The 13,469-nt window shown below is 38.4% G+C and overlaps 1 protein-coding gene across 4 annotated transcripts in view; it reads right to left on the bottom strand.

Moving 5' to 3' along the window:
* Positions 1 to 13,465, bottom strand: part of Rim2 (replication in mitochondria 2) — a 29,188-nt gene extending 15,723 nt beyond the window's left edge. For 2 of the 4 annotated variants that reach the window (XR_012997999.1, XR_012998000.1), the window contains exons 1-3: positions 13,157 to 13,460; positions 11,129 to 11,329; positions 9,751 to 10,025 (exon numbers count right to left, since the gene is read on the bottom strand). Coding sequence is in view for 2 of the 4 variants with exons in the window: in XM_031974163.2 (XP_031830023.1) it covers positions 9,751 to 10,025; positions 11,129 to 11,329; positions 13,157 to 13,197 (517 nt within the window). In the remaining 2 variants the exon portion in view is untranslated. Of the gene's footprint in view, positions 1 to 9,750; positions 10,026 to 11,128; positions 11,330 to 13,156 lie in introns of all 4 variants that reach the window. The other 2 variants (XM_031974163.2, XM_031974172.2) reach the window with 2 other exon arrangements.
* Between the last annotated feature and the right edge of the window lie 4 nt (positions 13,466 to 13,469).

Below are 13,469 nucleotides of genomic sequence, written 5' to 3'. Positions count from 1 at the left end.
GAATATAAAATAATAAAAATAATAAAAAGAAATAGAGTAATAATAACAATAATAATAATAATAATTGAACCATCAAATCATCTTGGAAAACGTAATCAAATCATTTATTTCTCAATTATTATTATTGTTGTTATTATTACTCTATTTCTTCTTTTTATTATTTTAGATAATAATAATAGGAATAATGGACATATAGGATAATACTAACAATAGTAATAATGACGAACATAGAATAATAATAATAAGAAATATAGAGTAATAAATAACAACAATGAGAGTATAATATGATAAAAATAATAAAAAGAAATAGAGTAATAATAACAGTAATAACAACAATTGAAAAATAAATGATTTGATTACGTTTTCCAAGATGATTGGATAGTTCACATCTCTAATTACTATAACCATTGAAAAATGAACTAATCAACATAAAATCATTAATACCACAATCTACAGAATATATTACAAACAAGCATGATCAAAAAACAAGCAACGAATAAACGCAAAAGAGAAAACTATCCTCGGAGTTCATTGAAGCATTTGATTAACAAATTAGGACGGATTATAAATAGCCTGCGTATCATTATTCATTCACGTAAACAAACAACGATATTTACACACTATTTTTATCGCGAGGTATCTTGTTCGAGCGCAACAAACAATATCCCGGTTGTCATTTTTACAGAGGCTAATCTAGAAGATGCGTCAATTCATTTAAAGATTATTTGTAAACAACGAATCCAGCCTCCGGTGGATCGCGATACATAGAAAAATAGTGTTATTAGTGGCTCGCTTATCGCGGTGAGAAAAAAAGGAGGGAAACGTTAAAAACAAACCAAGTACTGCGCACGTTGGATCGCCGACGCGCTGACTGGCGCCTTTCGATAAGATAAACCCGTAATAATGTTACAGAAAAAAAGTATATTGCTGCGATCGCGTTACGCCGCTCGACAATCGCGTATTCAACGCTGTTTCCACCGAAGGTGTCGAAAGACACCTGTCGAATTCTTCACTTGACCCTTTGAACTCCGTAGGCTACAATATTGCACCAGTTATGATATCAAATCAACCTATCACAACGAAAGGTGGTCAGTTATTGTGAAATCAAGTAAACGCCACTGTAATTTCAAATGTGCCATTTTGGCTTAATACTAGATTTACTGACGTTTACTGTAATTTGTTCTATTGTTCTTAGAGAGATTGTTATCCGTTCATTTAGATCTTCGAAATTTGGCTTAACCCTTTGAACTCTGTAGGCTACAATATTACACCAGTTATGATATCAAATATTTTAACGAATCAAAGAAACTACCCTAAAATTATTAGGTTCTCCAGACATCTAAATTTTCTACTGAGAAGGAAAATAAAAGATCGAAGGGATGTTATAGTATTTCTTATTTTCACTAGACATATTAAGAGAAATATGAAGAGAAATTTCCATTTTTTCTTATTACTTGCAATATTATTATTATTTGCTAGGATATTACCAATTCACCAATTTGAAATGGGAAAAATTTGAGATAGACAAATATGAAGAGGAGTTTCCATTTTTCCTTATTACTTGCAATATTATTATTATTGTTATTTGCTAGGATATTATCAATTTATCAATTTAAAATAGGAAAAATTTGAAATAAATATGAAGAGAAGTTTCCATTTTTTCTTGTTACTTGCAATATTATTATTATTATTTGATAGGATATTACCAATTTACCAATTTGAAATGGGAAAAATTTGAGATAAATACGAAGTGAAATTTCCATTTTTCTTTCTTTCTACCTACAATATCATTATTATTTACTATTAATATTATTATCATATACTATTACTCTTACTAATAATAATAACGTTATATAATATCTCACGTTAAGTCAACAACTACCTACACCTCATCAAAAAAGTATGACAAATATTACATAAAAAAAATGAAAAGCGTGCTCACTCGTGTTTACGAGAAGTCACGTTGCACCCTTCGGCATGGGAAGGCTTCAATTGCGCGGGTAACGAGCATCTATTGTCATTTCATGCGTCCACTCTATTTTCATCAACGAACGATTGATCTCGTTCAACTGTCCTCAGGATCGTTCGGTCGTTCTGATAGAGCCAAGCGGAATTTTGCCACCGGTTCTACGCGAATAGCCGGCCAAAAATAATATTTGTACACCTGTTTCATTGTGTGCATTTTCCCGCGTCGATTTCCCGACGTTTCCGCATGACTTTCGAGCGACGAATTGTTTATTTCGTATTTTCGGATGAATAATCTATTCTCGTACGCGATGAATAGTGGAAGATATAAGTTCGATTCTTTTTATAGAGGCGCCATTTTGTTTCGGACCAAGTCGTCACTGGACTCTGATATTCGTACGTTCCCTCGGCGCGAAGTCTCGTAAGTTTGTAACGTTTTCGATTTATTTATAGCGAGGACTCCTCGATTTTCGCCGAATGATTTATGAAACCTGGCAATTTCCATAAACATCCGCCGTTCGGATGCGACGTGTCTTCTTTTAACATTTCACCTGCCGGATGACTATTAATAGACTTGACAGTGACTACCTTGTATAAACGCTCAGCCTAATAACTTCATTACACTGGAGTTACGAAGAATATATCTTTAAGAAAGATCTTTCGATGATTTGTACATTGGAGTTACAAAGAATATATCTTTAAGAAAGATCTTTCGATGATTTGTACACTGGAGTTACAAAGAATATATCTTTAAGAAAGATCTTTCGAAGTAATATATTATCTTAAGATTCATGCTTCCCAAATGATCGAGTAAAGCAACAAATTCAAACACAATTGATTTATACAAAGCCGACACAAATTTTCAAATGAGAAATAGAAAACTATGGACCACGAGATATTCTTTAAAAATGCTTCCTTCGAAGTATTGAAAACATTTTCAACTCATTTGATAGTTAAGAATATTGTTATGTAGTAGAATAGAGGAAACCGATATTTTTTTATCGAAATAATTAAGCTAGATTATTCATACGAGAAACCGAATGCCGTCAAAATGGCGATATCAAGTATTGTGTAATCCTTGTCTGTTAACCTTGAGTAAACCGTTTAACAACCGCTGTTAGCTAAAAAACTAATAAAAAACACTCGCAGAAAGCAGTAAAATGCAAGTATTCAACACGTGATGCACACATTCTCGTTTATTCGGTTGACCGTTGCGCCTGTGTCTCGTGCATTCGCGATTGACGCGGGCCACAGCGACGCGCTTTGCATTTTGCCGAGCACATAAACCGACCTTTTAAAATTTCTTTGTAAAAGTTCTAAAAACAGATGTACCGCGATTTCAATTGACTGATATTTCAGACTAGGTATTAATAATTCTTCAATAATTCCTTAAAACTGTCCATACCTCAGCAACTGTAAAGAAACCAAGAATGTGCCATTTTGACCATTCCGTTCTAGTGTTAAGCATCCACGTAACAATAAGTATTACTAATAATACTATACTATATATACTAAACAATTTCATTATTTAAATACCAAAGGATCACTGTATTCTTGTTTCCCACAATTTTCAAACATCATTTTCAATGGTTCAATGTTAACTCTCTGCACTAAAAGAGTTTTCTACCAAAAATGCCCAACGCGCTTTTTGACGAAACATAGCCAACGTTTCTTGAAACTAACTTAACGAGAAATCGTATATAAATAAAGAGATATAATATTTCACATATTCGTGCAATATACGAAACTTAAACTTAACCAATATACGAAAAAATATAATATAAACCATTTCATTGAATTGCATTATTAATATTACATGTTCATCTAGCTGAACGTCACTGCATTACGTAGTATTATTTATAATATAGAAATGTTTTGAAATAATCAACGTTTAATTGAACGAATTATAGTAATTCGATTTGGTTGGTCAACAGTGACCCCCACGGCATTTAACTTGTTAACCCTTTGCGAACGACATTTCGGCGAGATCAAATGTCCACGTTTGGAAGAGTAACTCGCAAACGAACGATTCAATTACTCAAACAGCAATAGATCAGTCTACAATTTCTTTTCTTTTCATTATTTAACACCAGAACTACCGAGCATTTAATACGATTAATATGCAATTCCTATAAAAATTGTAACAATAGATTATTTTCAGTTTCTTCAGGCATTCATTATAGTACTGAAATGAAACTATTTATTTTCAGAATCATTTCGAATATTCAATGCTTCGAAGATATCAATAATTGCTAAACAAAAAATTTGAAACCAGTCATTTTGACTGGTACAGTAGTTCTAGTGTTAAGCACTCGATATATAATTTAACTTCATCTGCCAAAGGTTCCGTATATTCCAAAGAATCTTCCGCAAAGGGTTAATTCACAATTTTGCAAATCGAGTGGCGATAGAGGCCTCTGGAGTGCAAATGATTAAACAACAGAAAAACGGGAATTACCGATCTCTCTGTTTGAGTACTGAAATCATCGTATTGCAGCTTGGTATTCCAAGCATGACATTTCATCTCGATCGACATTCGTCTGCAAAGGGTTCAGATCTTCACGAGCCTGGCGCGTCGTTGTGAAACAAGGGGTGAAGGGTTGCAGGTTTTCACAGGAGAAATTGCGCTTGCCTCTTTCCTTTCGTTTTCGAGGCGAATAAACGATGTCAAGTGTCGCCCACCCCTTTCACGGGTATCGCGGTATTGCGTAACAGAGTGGAACGGCGTCCCCGGTAAACGGGGAAACAGGAAACGGTGTGCGCGCCATTGATCGGGCCGCCCCGCGCTTCCTGGAGAGCGCGTAAACATCCCATTGAGAAAATCCGTGTGTGTCGCACGCTTGTTTCTGCCCCGACCGCTTGTAAATAACAAGCGAGACCGACCGACCGTTCAATTACACGGTCGTTCGGTTAAAAATAGAAGCGTTCCGACGCAGTGTCTCTCAAACGAACGAGGGATCTTGAACCCGTCGCGTGGCCATTGGACCGTTCATTTTTGCGTTCTGATGCGAGGGTGGGAAAGGGGTGAAACAGGTTTCGCGGGGTTTTGGTCAGTTTTTTGGGAATTTTGGCGTGCAGCATTGACAGGGAACGAAATTTTGATAATAACTGGTATTTTTAGGGAAATCTTGATACGACGATAATTGAAATTTTTAGGGAAAACTTGATGTGAGAATAATTGAAATTTTTAGGGAAATTTTGATGCGACGATAATTGTAATTTTTAGGGAAATGATGTGAAAATAATTGGAATTTTTAGGGAAAACTTGATGCGACGATAACTGGAATTTTTAGGGAAATGATGTGAAAATAATTGGAATTTTTAGGGAAAACTTGATGCGACGATAATTGTAATTTTTAGGGAAATTTTGATTTGATAACACAGTTAAATTTCCAGGAAAATTTGAAAGCTTTTGTTCTTAAGGCGCACAAATGACTGGCAACATGAAATTTAACTTCGTATCGCGACAGTAAATTAGCTCAGAAATGTTAATCTATTCGAAAATTTGCAAATACTTCATAGTCATTATTTCTTTCATTGCGATAATAATGTTGTCTTTAACATTAAGATAATCTTAACATGTTAAACTCATTAATGGTCGCAGAAAATAAAGTTCGAATTTGCATAAAATCCACCAGTCTGCTGGTCACGTAACAATGGCGCTTGTAGGACGGTATAAGATCATTGTAACAGAAGCTAGTGTCCCAATTAGGGCATTCCATCGATTGCGGGGTTTCTCAAGTTAATAATAGCACAAAATATTCTGTCAGTTCTGTGCGAGTTTCTCTTTCCCTTGATTACTAAATTGCTGAGCGTTTCGTAAACGTCCACATTGAACGCGAGACTGGTTATTAGCAACTCGAAAGAAACACTAAAGAGAATTCCTAATAAAAAGGCCGTCGAGCAAATCTGTGCGCAAAACTTCCTTACACTTGCATTTATTATTGATACTGAGCAGCTGGCCCGTGCAAATATAATCGAATGCGTACTTTCACTTTCGGTCACGTGCACCTCTTTAAACTGGAGAACCTAGTTAAGTAGACGATGCAGTCATGATTGAGCTATTCCAGTAGCCTCTAATTACTCATATTATTATTATATTATTCTTTATTATATATACCATTGGTATTATAAAAAAATTCAATTTCCATTCCTCGTTATTTGTACTATTATTATTATAAGAAATTGCTATCCCTATTCCTTATTACTACTACTGATATTATTATAAAAAAATGTCGATTGCCATTCCTCATTGTTCATACTATTATTATAAGAAATTGCTATTCATATCCCTGATTACTCATATTATTATTACTACCATAAAAATGTCATACTACCACTGTTATTATTGTTATAAAAAGTTTCCATTTCTATTCCTCACCATTCATATTCTTCTTCTTCCTATCATTATAAAGCATTTCCATTCCTATTCGTTATCAATGATACTACTACTATCATTACAAAGCACTTCTACTCCTCCTATTCCTCATTATTCATGCTATTCTTAAAGAAATGTCTATTCATGTCCCTCATCGCTTTAGATACGTTCCTGGAGTGCAAAATATTTTAATGGACGTTCAAGGCGCCAGGAAACGAAGCGAAAACGTGCGCGAACACGTGAACGGACCGCGAAGACGCAATAAGGTTCCGTGCACCGGGAACGCGCGAAATTTATCGTTATCTACAACTCGAACGGATTACAGCGGAAGCTCACGCGATTCTCAGATACCGTTCCGATTGATCGGGGCAGAGTTCAACCCCTTCAGGCTTGGTTTATAGAACCGTGTAATATTTCAATTTTACTCTGATAACAATAAATTCAAATTCGAAATAAAATATTCGACACGAATGTAATTCGTATTCAAAGTACATCTGAAAAATGGGGAATTTCGGATAAATTGGTTCTACGAGTTTTTCAAATTTTTCGAATTTTCAATTGGTAGGTATGTAGTACAAGTGATTCTTTGCTAAAATTTTTATCAACATTACTGTATGATTTGTACAGTGATTAATTAAGTTTTATGAACGATTGTGAGCTTGGAATAATTTGTTTCTGTAAGTCTTCGAGTGTACGGTGTATTGTAAGGTTTATATTCAAATCGAATCGGATGATCGATTAATATTTGAAGGGTTAATGCGGTCGTTGGAATCACGAAGACGATATTCCCGGCGTGCACGAGATGCAAATGCAAACGAGTCGCAATAGCTTGTTCGTGTTACAAGGTCGACCGCAAATTGGATGCAATTGCACGCGGAGATAAAAAATAAAAACGACAAGGCGACCGGTCATCTGTTTCATCCGATACACAGAATTATTGGGTAACGGGATAGCTCGTGGAAAGAGAGGACACGATAGGGGAAAGGCTTTTCGATAATTAGATAATGATATCCTCGTGCAGCTTTAGATTGGAAATATCTCTGAATGTAAATTAGATAAAGAGTGTTTTAAGAACTGAAAATTGTAGAGTTCTTAATTATATAAAAAATTCTAGAGTTCTCAGTTACCTTAAAAATAGGAATCTAAAATCTAGAGCCATGAATTTGATCAAACAACAAATTCAAAATTAACTTCGCTCCATGTCCAATGATTACTATAAAAATACAGAAAAAGAAACTATTAGCACTTTGCTGTATACTTCCAGTTCGACACTAAATATTAATATCTAGAACAGAATATTTACTAAACTAAATTCGAATAAAGAATTGATACACTAAATAAAATACCATTTGACTCCAGTCCCATGATTCTGAACCACAAAAACAATTTTTCGTACAAGTCCATAGTCCACTGATAACATTCAACCACATTCCAGTGATAGAGGATAGAAAATGAAAATAAGTCACTCAGATGAGCAACTAGGAAAAGCTTGGTTCTCAAACTGCACAAGTATATCATCAGGTTTAAACTCCTTTACAAAGAAACCCTGAAAAAATAGTAATGCAAGAAAACAGAGCCAATGAACTGACCCATTCAAGACTAATTACACATCAGGTACGTGATTATCACAAATTCCCAGTTAATAATAACGATTTAAAAACAAAGTAAAAATTACAGTGATGTAAATATTAAAACCTGTACTAATTTCCCACCTTCCAAATGCACCATTCCTTGAACTTCCAATGGAAACAACACTTTGTTTATAATCTAAATTTAAACCACCTTTAATACAAAACCTCGCCTCGAGTAAGTCAGAAGGCAACAAGACTACCAAGCTGAACCGAGTGTTGGCTGTCTACGTGACCGTATGCACGTTTTCAACACGGCGGAAGGGACTCCCCCGAAAATGGGCCACATCAAGAGTCAATAAGACCAGTCCCTGTCGGTCTTTACATTTGTCAAACCTGTCACCTCAAATGAATGACACCGCCACTCCCTAAATTTCTCAGATTTCTTTCAAACCATGATAATGAATCTACCCTGAAAGAGACCTGCATTCCGGGTATTCCCCAGTCCCAAAGCCACTAGCAACGTACAAAAGGAAACCAGCAACAAACATATTTACAATGGTTTTATCGTGCACTAAGCACCCCTGCGAAGAAGTCTCTCCAAGAGAATCGTCCAGGGGTTGAGGTTCAACCTTCCACGGATAAGATCGGTTCAGTTTAGAGACTAACAGTCTCGTTTGACAAACATTTCAACCCCTTATCGAGCGATACGCAAGTCCCTTATCTCCTGCCACCAATTTTTAATTAATCTCTCTTGACCCCTGGCTGATAATATTCAACGAAGAATGGTCCCTGTCTCGCAGGGTCCGTGTCCTAAAGGGTTAATATTAGAATTCGCAGAAGTTGGTCAACGACCTTAACTAGAGATTCCCAGTGGAAGAGATCCCCAAGAACGTACAATCTGGACGCACGGCGTGTATTAATGATTGCTGATTACGTGAATCCCCCGTTGCACCGGGTTATCAGTGCGGCTCGGAAAGGGGGATCAGAAGCGCGTCACGAACCAGTTCGAAGCGGCAGAGGCGACGGGGTGAGTCCATTCAGGTGATAAGGCGAATGACGCGCGACGTGACCCCACTGAGCTTCTTCCATCTAAGACCGGTTTGATTAGCCGACGCCGAGAAAGAAAAACGCTGATAACGCCGCGCGCGCTGGGTATACATACATTGTAACAGATATTACGCGGACGGACAATGCCTTGGCCAGATACAGATCCGGTCTATTTCCGTGCCCAGACTCGGTTAACACATTGAGCACCACGCCGGATTCACGTGATCCTCTGCCCGCTCTGCGTGGGCCACGTTACCGCACTAGTTACGTGTTTGCGAAATATGCCTCATGGTTTACAAAAATTCTTATCTTCGAGTGGCACACAATGTACACGCTGTCAAGTGGAGCATGTAGGGTAAGTCGTGGAGAGATGGCCCAACGTTTTAAAAGAACTCTTACGTCATGCATATCGTTACTACCTGACAAAAAGAATGTAGATTTTATGAAAGTGAATACATGTGAGAAGGAATGGTTAAACAGGTTCGCGTGCAAGGTTCAGTGTACTAGGAATAATTGAAAATATGAATGTTTGATGTGTATGAGACCATCTCATTCGGAGTTACCCTAGTTTCTGTGTTGTGTGTAAGCGAAAGGACATAGTGCAGCTTCATGGTATCATCGAGATGAGCAATGTGGCTCACCGTGTGGTTGGCTCAATGTATTAACCCATCTAGACTAATGTTCTTGTCATCCCAGTGTCTCCACGTTTTCTGTGTACCTTTTAGTTTGGTCCTCTTTAGGGGATCGAGATAAGTGGATCAGAAGCGAGAGGACAACGCGGGGACTTACCAGCGCAGAATGCGGAGAAGACATGAACGATAGGCGTATCCGCGGGTAAGATCGTGTTGAAGGCGACCTTGCTCTTTGAGTAGGCGCAGAAGTAAATTGCTCTTGAGGGAGCGACACCGATGAGGTTCGGGCCAAGCCCTTTGAACAGCGCACGCGTCCCTTCGTTTTGCACGATGTATCTGATGCATTGAAAGATACCTGGGGCTGAGTGGGTGCAGGGGGTACCTCCAGGTGTGGAGTGCACCCCAAAGTGGGATAGGGCCACCAGAACATGCCTGCAACAGAAGGAACCCATTGGTCAATCGGAGTGTCTTTTTTTCAGTGCTTCATCTAGTCTCTACGTTAGCTCAAATGCTAGACGTACAGTGACTCATTTATCTATTCACACTCCCCAAGTGACAGTTATATCTAAGAGTCGTTATGCAATGCAGCGTTCATTCATATTTGCTGTCATTTCTTTTTTATGCTCTTTTGCAATGTCAATAATAATAAATGTAGTAATTAATGGGGAACTCTTCTGCCGAACAAATTTCTGAGTAGCTGTAACTCTCTACTGTGTTCGCTTATAAGTATTCTGAGGGTGGAATCATACGATTGAGGCATTCTTTTGTTTATTTCAAAATGTCTGAAAGGTTTTGTTTTAGTACGCGAGGGTAAACGGCGCAGGACTTTTGGTAGAAGCGACTGGGTTGTCAATAAGTTCACGCTTTCACTGTGCTGCACAGTGCACAGTCACTAAGGATTTATTCTGGGCTAAGGAATCCTATGAATGCGGGAATTAGCCGAACACAAACCGCCGTGCGTTTCAAACACATGTATAAGTGCAGTTAGGCCAAAGTAGCTTGGAATACTTAACAGTAGAAAGACTGAAGATAAAATTAAGTTACAAAATATTATAAACATACTATCTCTGCCACCCTCTAGACTATTAAACAAAATTCTTTATTGTAGCTTGTTTGAAACTGTTAAGAAGCTTGTTTTCCTTTAAGACTGACATTGGTGGATTACTTTCTAAGTCTCCCATCCCTCCAAGCTAACAGAAAACAAAACACATTCTCTGTGTTTTTGTTGACCTTTCAAAACAAAGACCTTGTATTGCTATTTCTTGGCAGATACATTTCTTTCGTGTCACATATGAAAAACACAAAGCAGCCTTAAATAGGTCAGGGATTGTTTTGTTCGCTATTCGAGTGCCTGGTTCCATCAAAAATACTCCTGTTTGTCGAAAGTGTTATTGTTACTAGTGCAAATGGAAAATTTTGCTCAAAATCGTTGAAGAATTTCCTCTTGTTCTGTGTGAACACAATAAATTTGGATAACATTGCATCAATGGCCCAGGATTTCCTAATGGTTTTGAACAACATATTAAAAGAGCCACCTGTATTGTAATTTCCTATCAGAACCTCCCGTGCACAGTCGCCTTCTCTGTTCTGATTTAGGAAAACTCTTGCAAGTCACATGGCCAGAATTAAATTCTGTGTTCTGTGGGCGTGGATAGAAACCAGAAGAGGAGGACTGCAGTCGTGTTTTCACCACCTCTAAGGGACAAGTGACTATTGCACCTGCAGTACCGGCCACTCTGTAAGCAAATTTTTTTCCAATTAAAGACGGTACACCACCCATTACTGTTTTTCGCACAGACTTTCGTTAAAGTACTTCTACTATCAATTGTTCGCTAATAAATGTCAAATCTACATCCGAGTAACAGATAATGAATTCATGATAACAATCTTCAGTTTGCATTTACAATTAGCCGGACGAGAACGCGATAAACAAACATTCTGCGCAACAACATTTATCAGTAGCACGTTAACGACGCGTGTCAATTGACAATACATTTAACACTGTCTAAGAAAAAAAAATAAACAGCGTGGCTCACAATCTTTCTCATCGAGTAACTCGCTCGATGACTCGCGCGAATCTCTCGAGGGGGGAAACGCAGCGGTTTGAATTTCCCGCGAAAAAATTTTGGCAAAATAACAGCCAGCATGGCGTCATCGCGGACCATGATTGTATTATATAAATTCCATCCACGTCTTGGCACGTCGAGGTTCGAACGATACTCCTTCGAACCGCCGCGAAAAATCTCTAACGACGTCGCGGCGCCCGAAAATACGCCGGTTTCTAAATTTGGATGATCAATTACGCACATACAGCCAAGCCATACACTGGCTCGACAAAGTATTCGATTCTCCGTTACCAAAAAATTTTTGGTACTCGACACGCGAAGCATTCAATTAAATACCATAAAACAAAATTCAACTACGAACATCAAGCTTCACTATAATTGCCGACAGAACAATTAAAAAAAAAAAACAATTAAAATTTCCGTTTATTAAATTATGTTCGAGGAGCTTATTGATAGCTCTCACCTGCAGAACTTTGCCCATGCAACATGCTTTTCAATATTTATATATCGTTTCACTTGCAGTTATATATTTTTATTATAGTCATTATTATTGTTGTTGTATATATACCTACGAAGCCGACAGATTTGGTAACGCGTGCATCGGTTGTGAATACCACCAAATAGATTGTGAAAGATCAGTACATAGCACGGACCATCGGTTCGGATACGTAATTAGCGCCAAAGGTCTAATGATGCAACAAGAATTTGCTCTACGAATAACTTCGCACCGCTAACAAGCCATTCCTCGGATTTTTCCTTCTCTTCAGACAATATCCTCACTGTCGCCGTATCAATATTTTGAAAACGTGGAGTTCCCATAATCCCTGTCTGCGAATGTCGAATGTTTTCGTGACCCAGTGTACCAAACTGTACACATACACAATAGGACCGGCACGGGATGACGTAAATCATGCCGGCTACAATGTCGTAGTATTCTTAACCACGAAATGCCTTTCTCATTCATTGTTGCAACTTCCACGAATATTTTTCTCAATATTTATACCTCAACAAATCAACCTTTCACGTTCCAGTACAATAAAATAACAAAAAAAATACAAGGGTTGCGACATCACCCAAAACGTACTAAAGCTTTTCATAAAAACAGTGAATTTCGCACGCGGTCGATCCTCGAGTCACCGACAAAAATTCCACAAACGTCCTCAATTAACGGATACCCTATAGCTATTGTCAGGCGAGATGGGGAAACATCGTCGAACACACGACCGGGACGCGAGTAATCATAGTTCGAACAGCATAATCGAGTTATATAATCTGTAAGTGTTAAACGTGGGGAATCATCCCTCTCGACGTGTTTCCAACGACCGCGCGAAACACACGCACGGATTCGGCTCGTGTTTCACGCGTGCTGCCCGCTACGCAAAATACGCTTATCTCTGCGCGGAGTCGTCCGAGGCAGCCGGCGTGGCTCGCGGACGCGTCTCGGGAGGGTTATGTTCGCTGAAAACGTCGGGGAAACGGGGAAAAAGCGAAACCCACCCTCCGGCAATGAGATGTATCGCAGTATCGCGATCCAACATTCTTCGATTGTACGGCGGACCACCTATCGTCACTGCGGAAGCATGTACTTCGCTCGAGAAGGAAGAAACCAGTGACACTGAACGTTCACACCACGCGAACTGCACTGAAAACTGCCGTCGTCGAACACGGCGGTCCGTCGACGTTCCTCGAGCCCTGTTCCGATGACGAAATAAACAACCGACAACGAGGGAACAACAAACCGCACGTTCGAATGCTCGGAAACAACTGATCGCATTCGCCGTGCCGGACTTACGGCGCACCTGCCGCGAAC

This window comes from Nomia melanderi, chromosome 2 (assembly GCF_051020985.1).
Source record: "Nomia melanderi isolate GNS246 chromosome 2, iyNomMela1, whole genome shotgun sequence".
Lineage (NCBI taxonomy): Eukaryota > Metazoa > Arthropoda > Insecta > Hymenoptera > Halictidae > Nomia > Nomia melanderi.
Note: the sequence above shows the minus strand (reverse complement) of the source record. Positions and strands in the feature narration are given on the sequence as shown.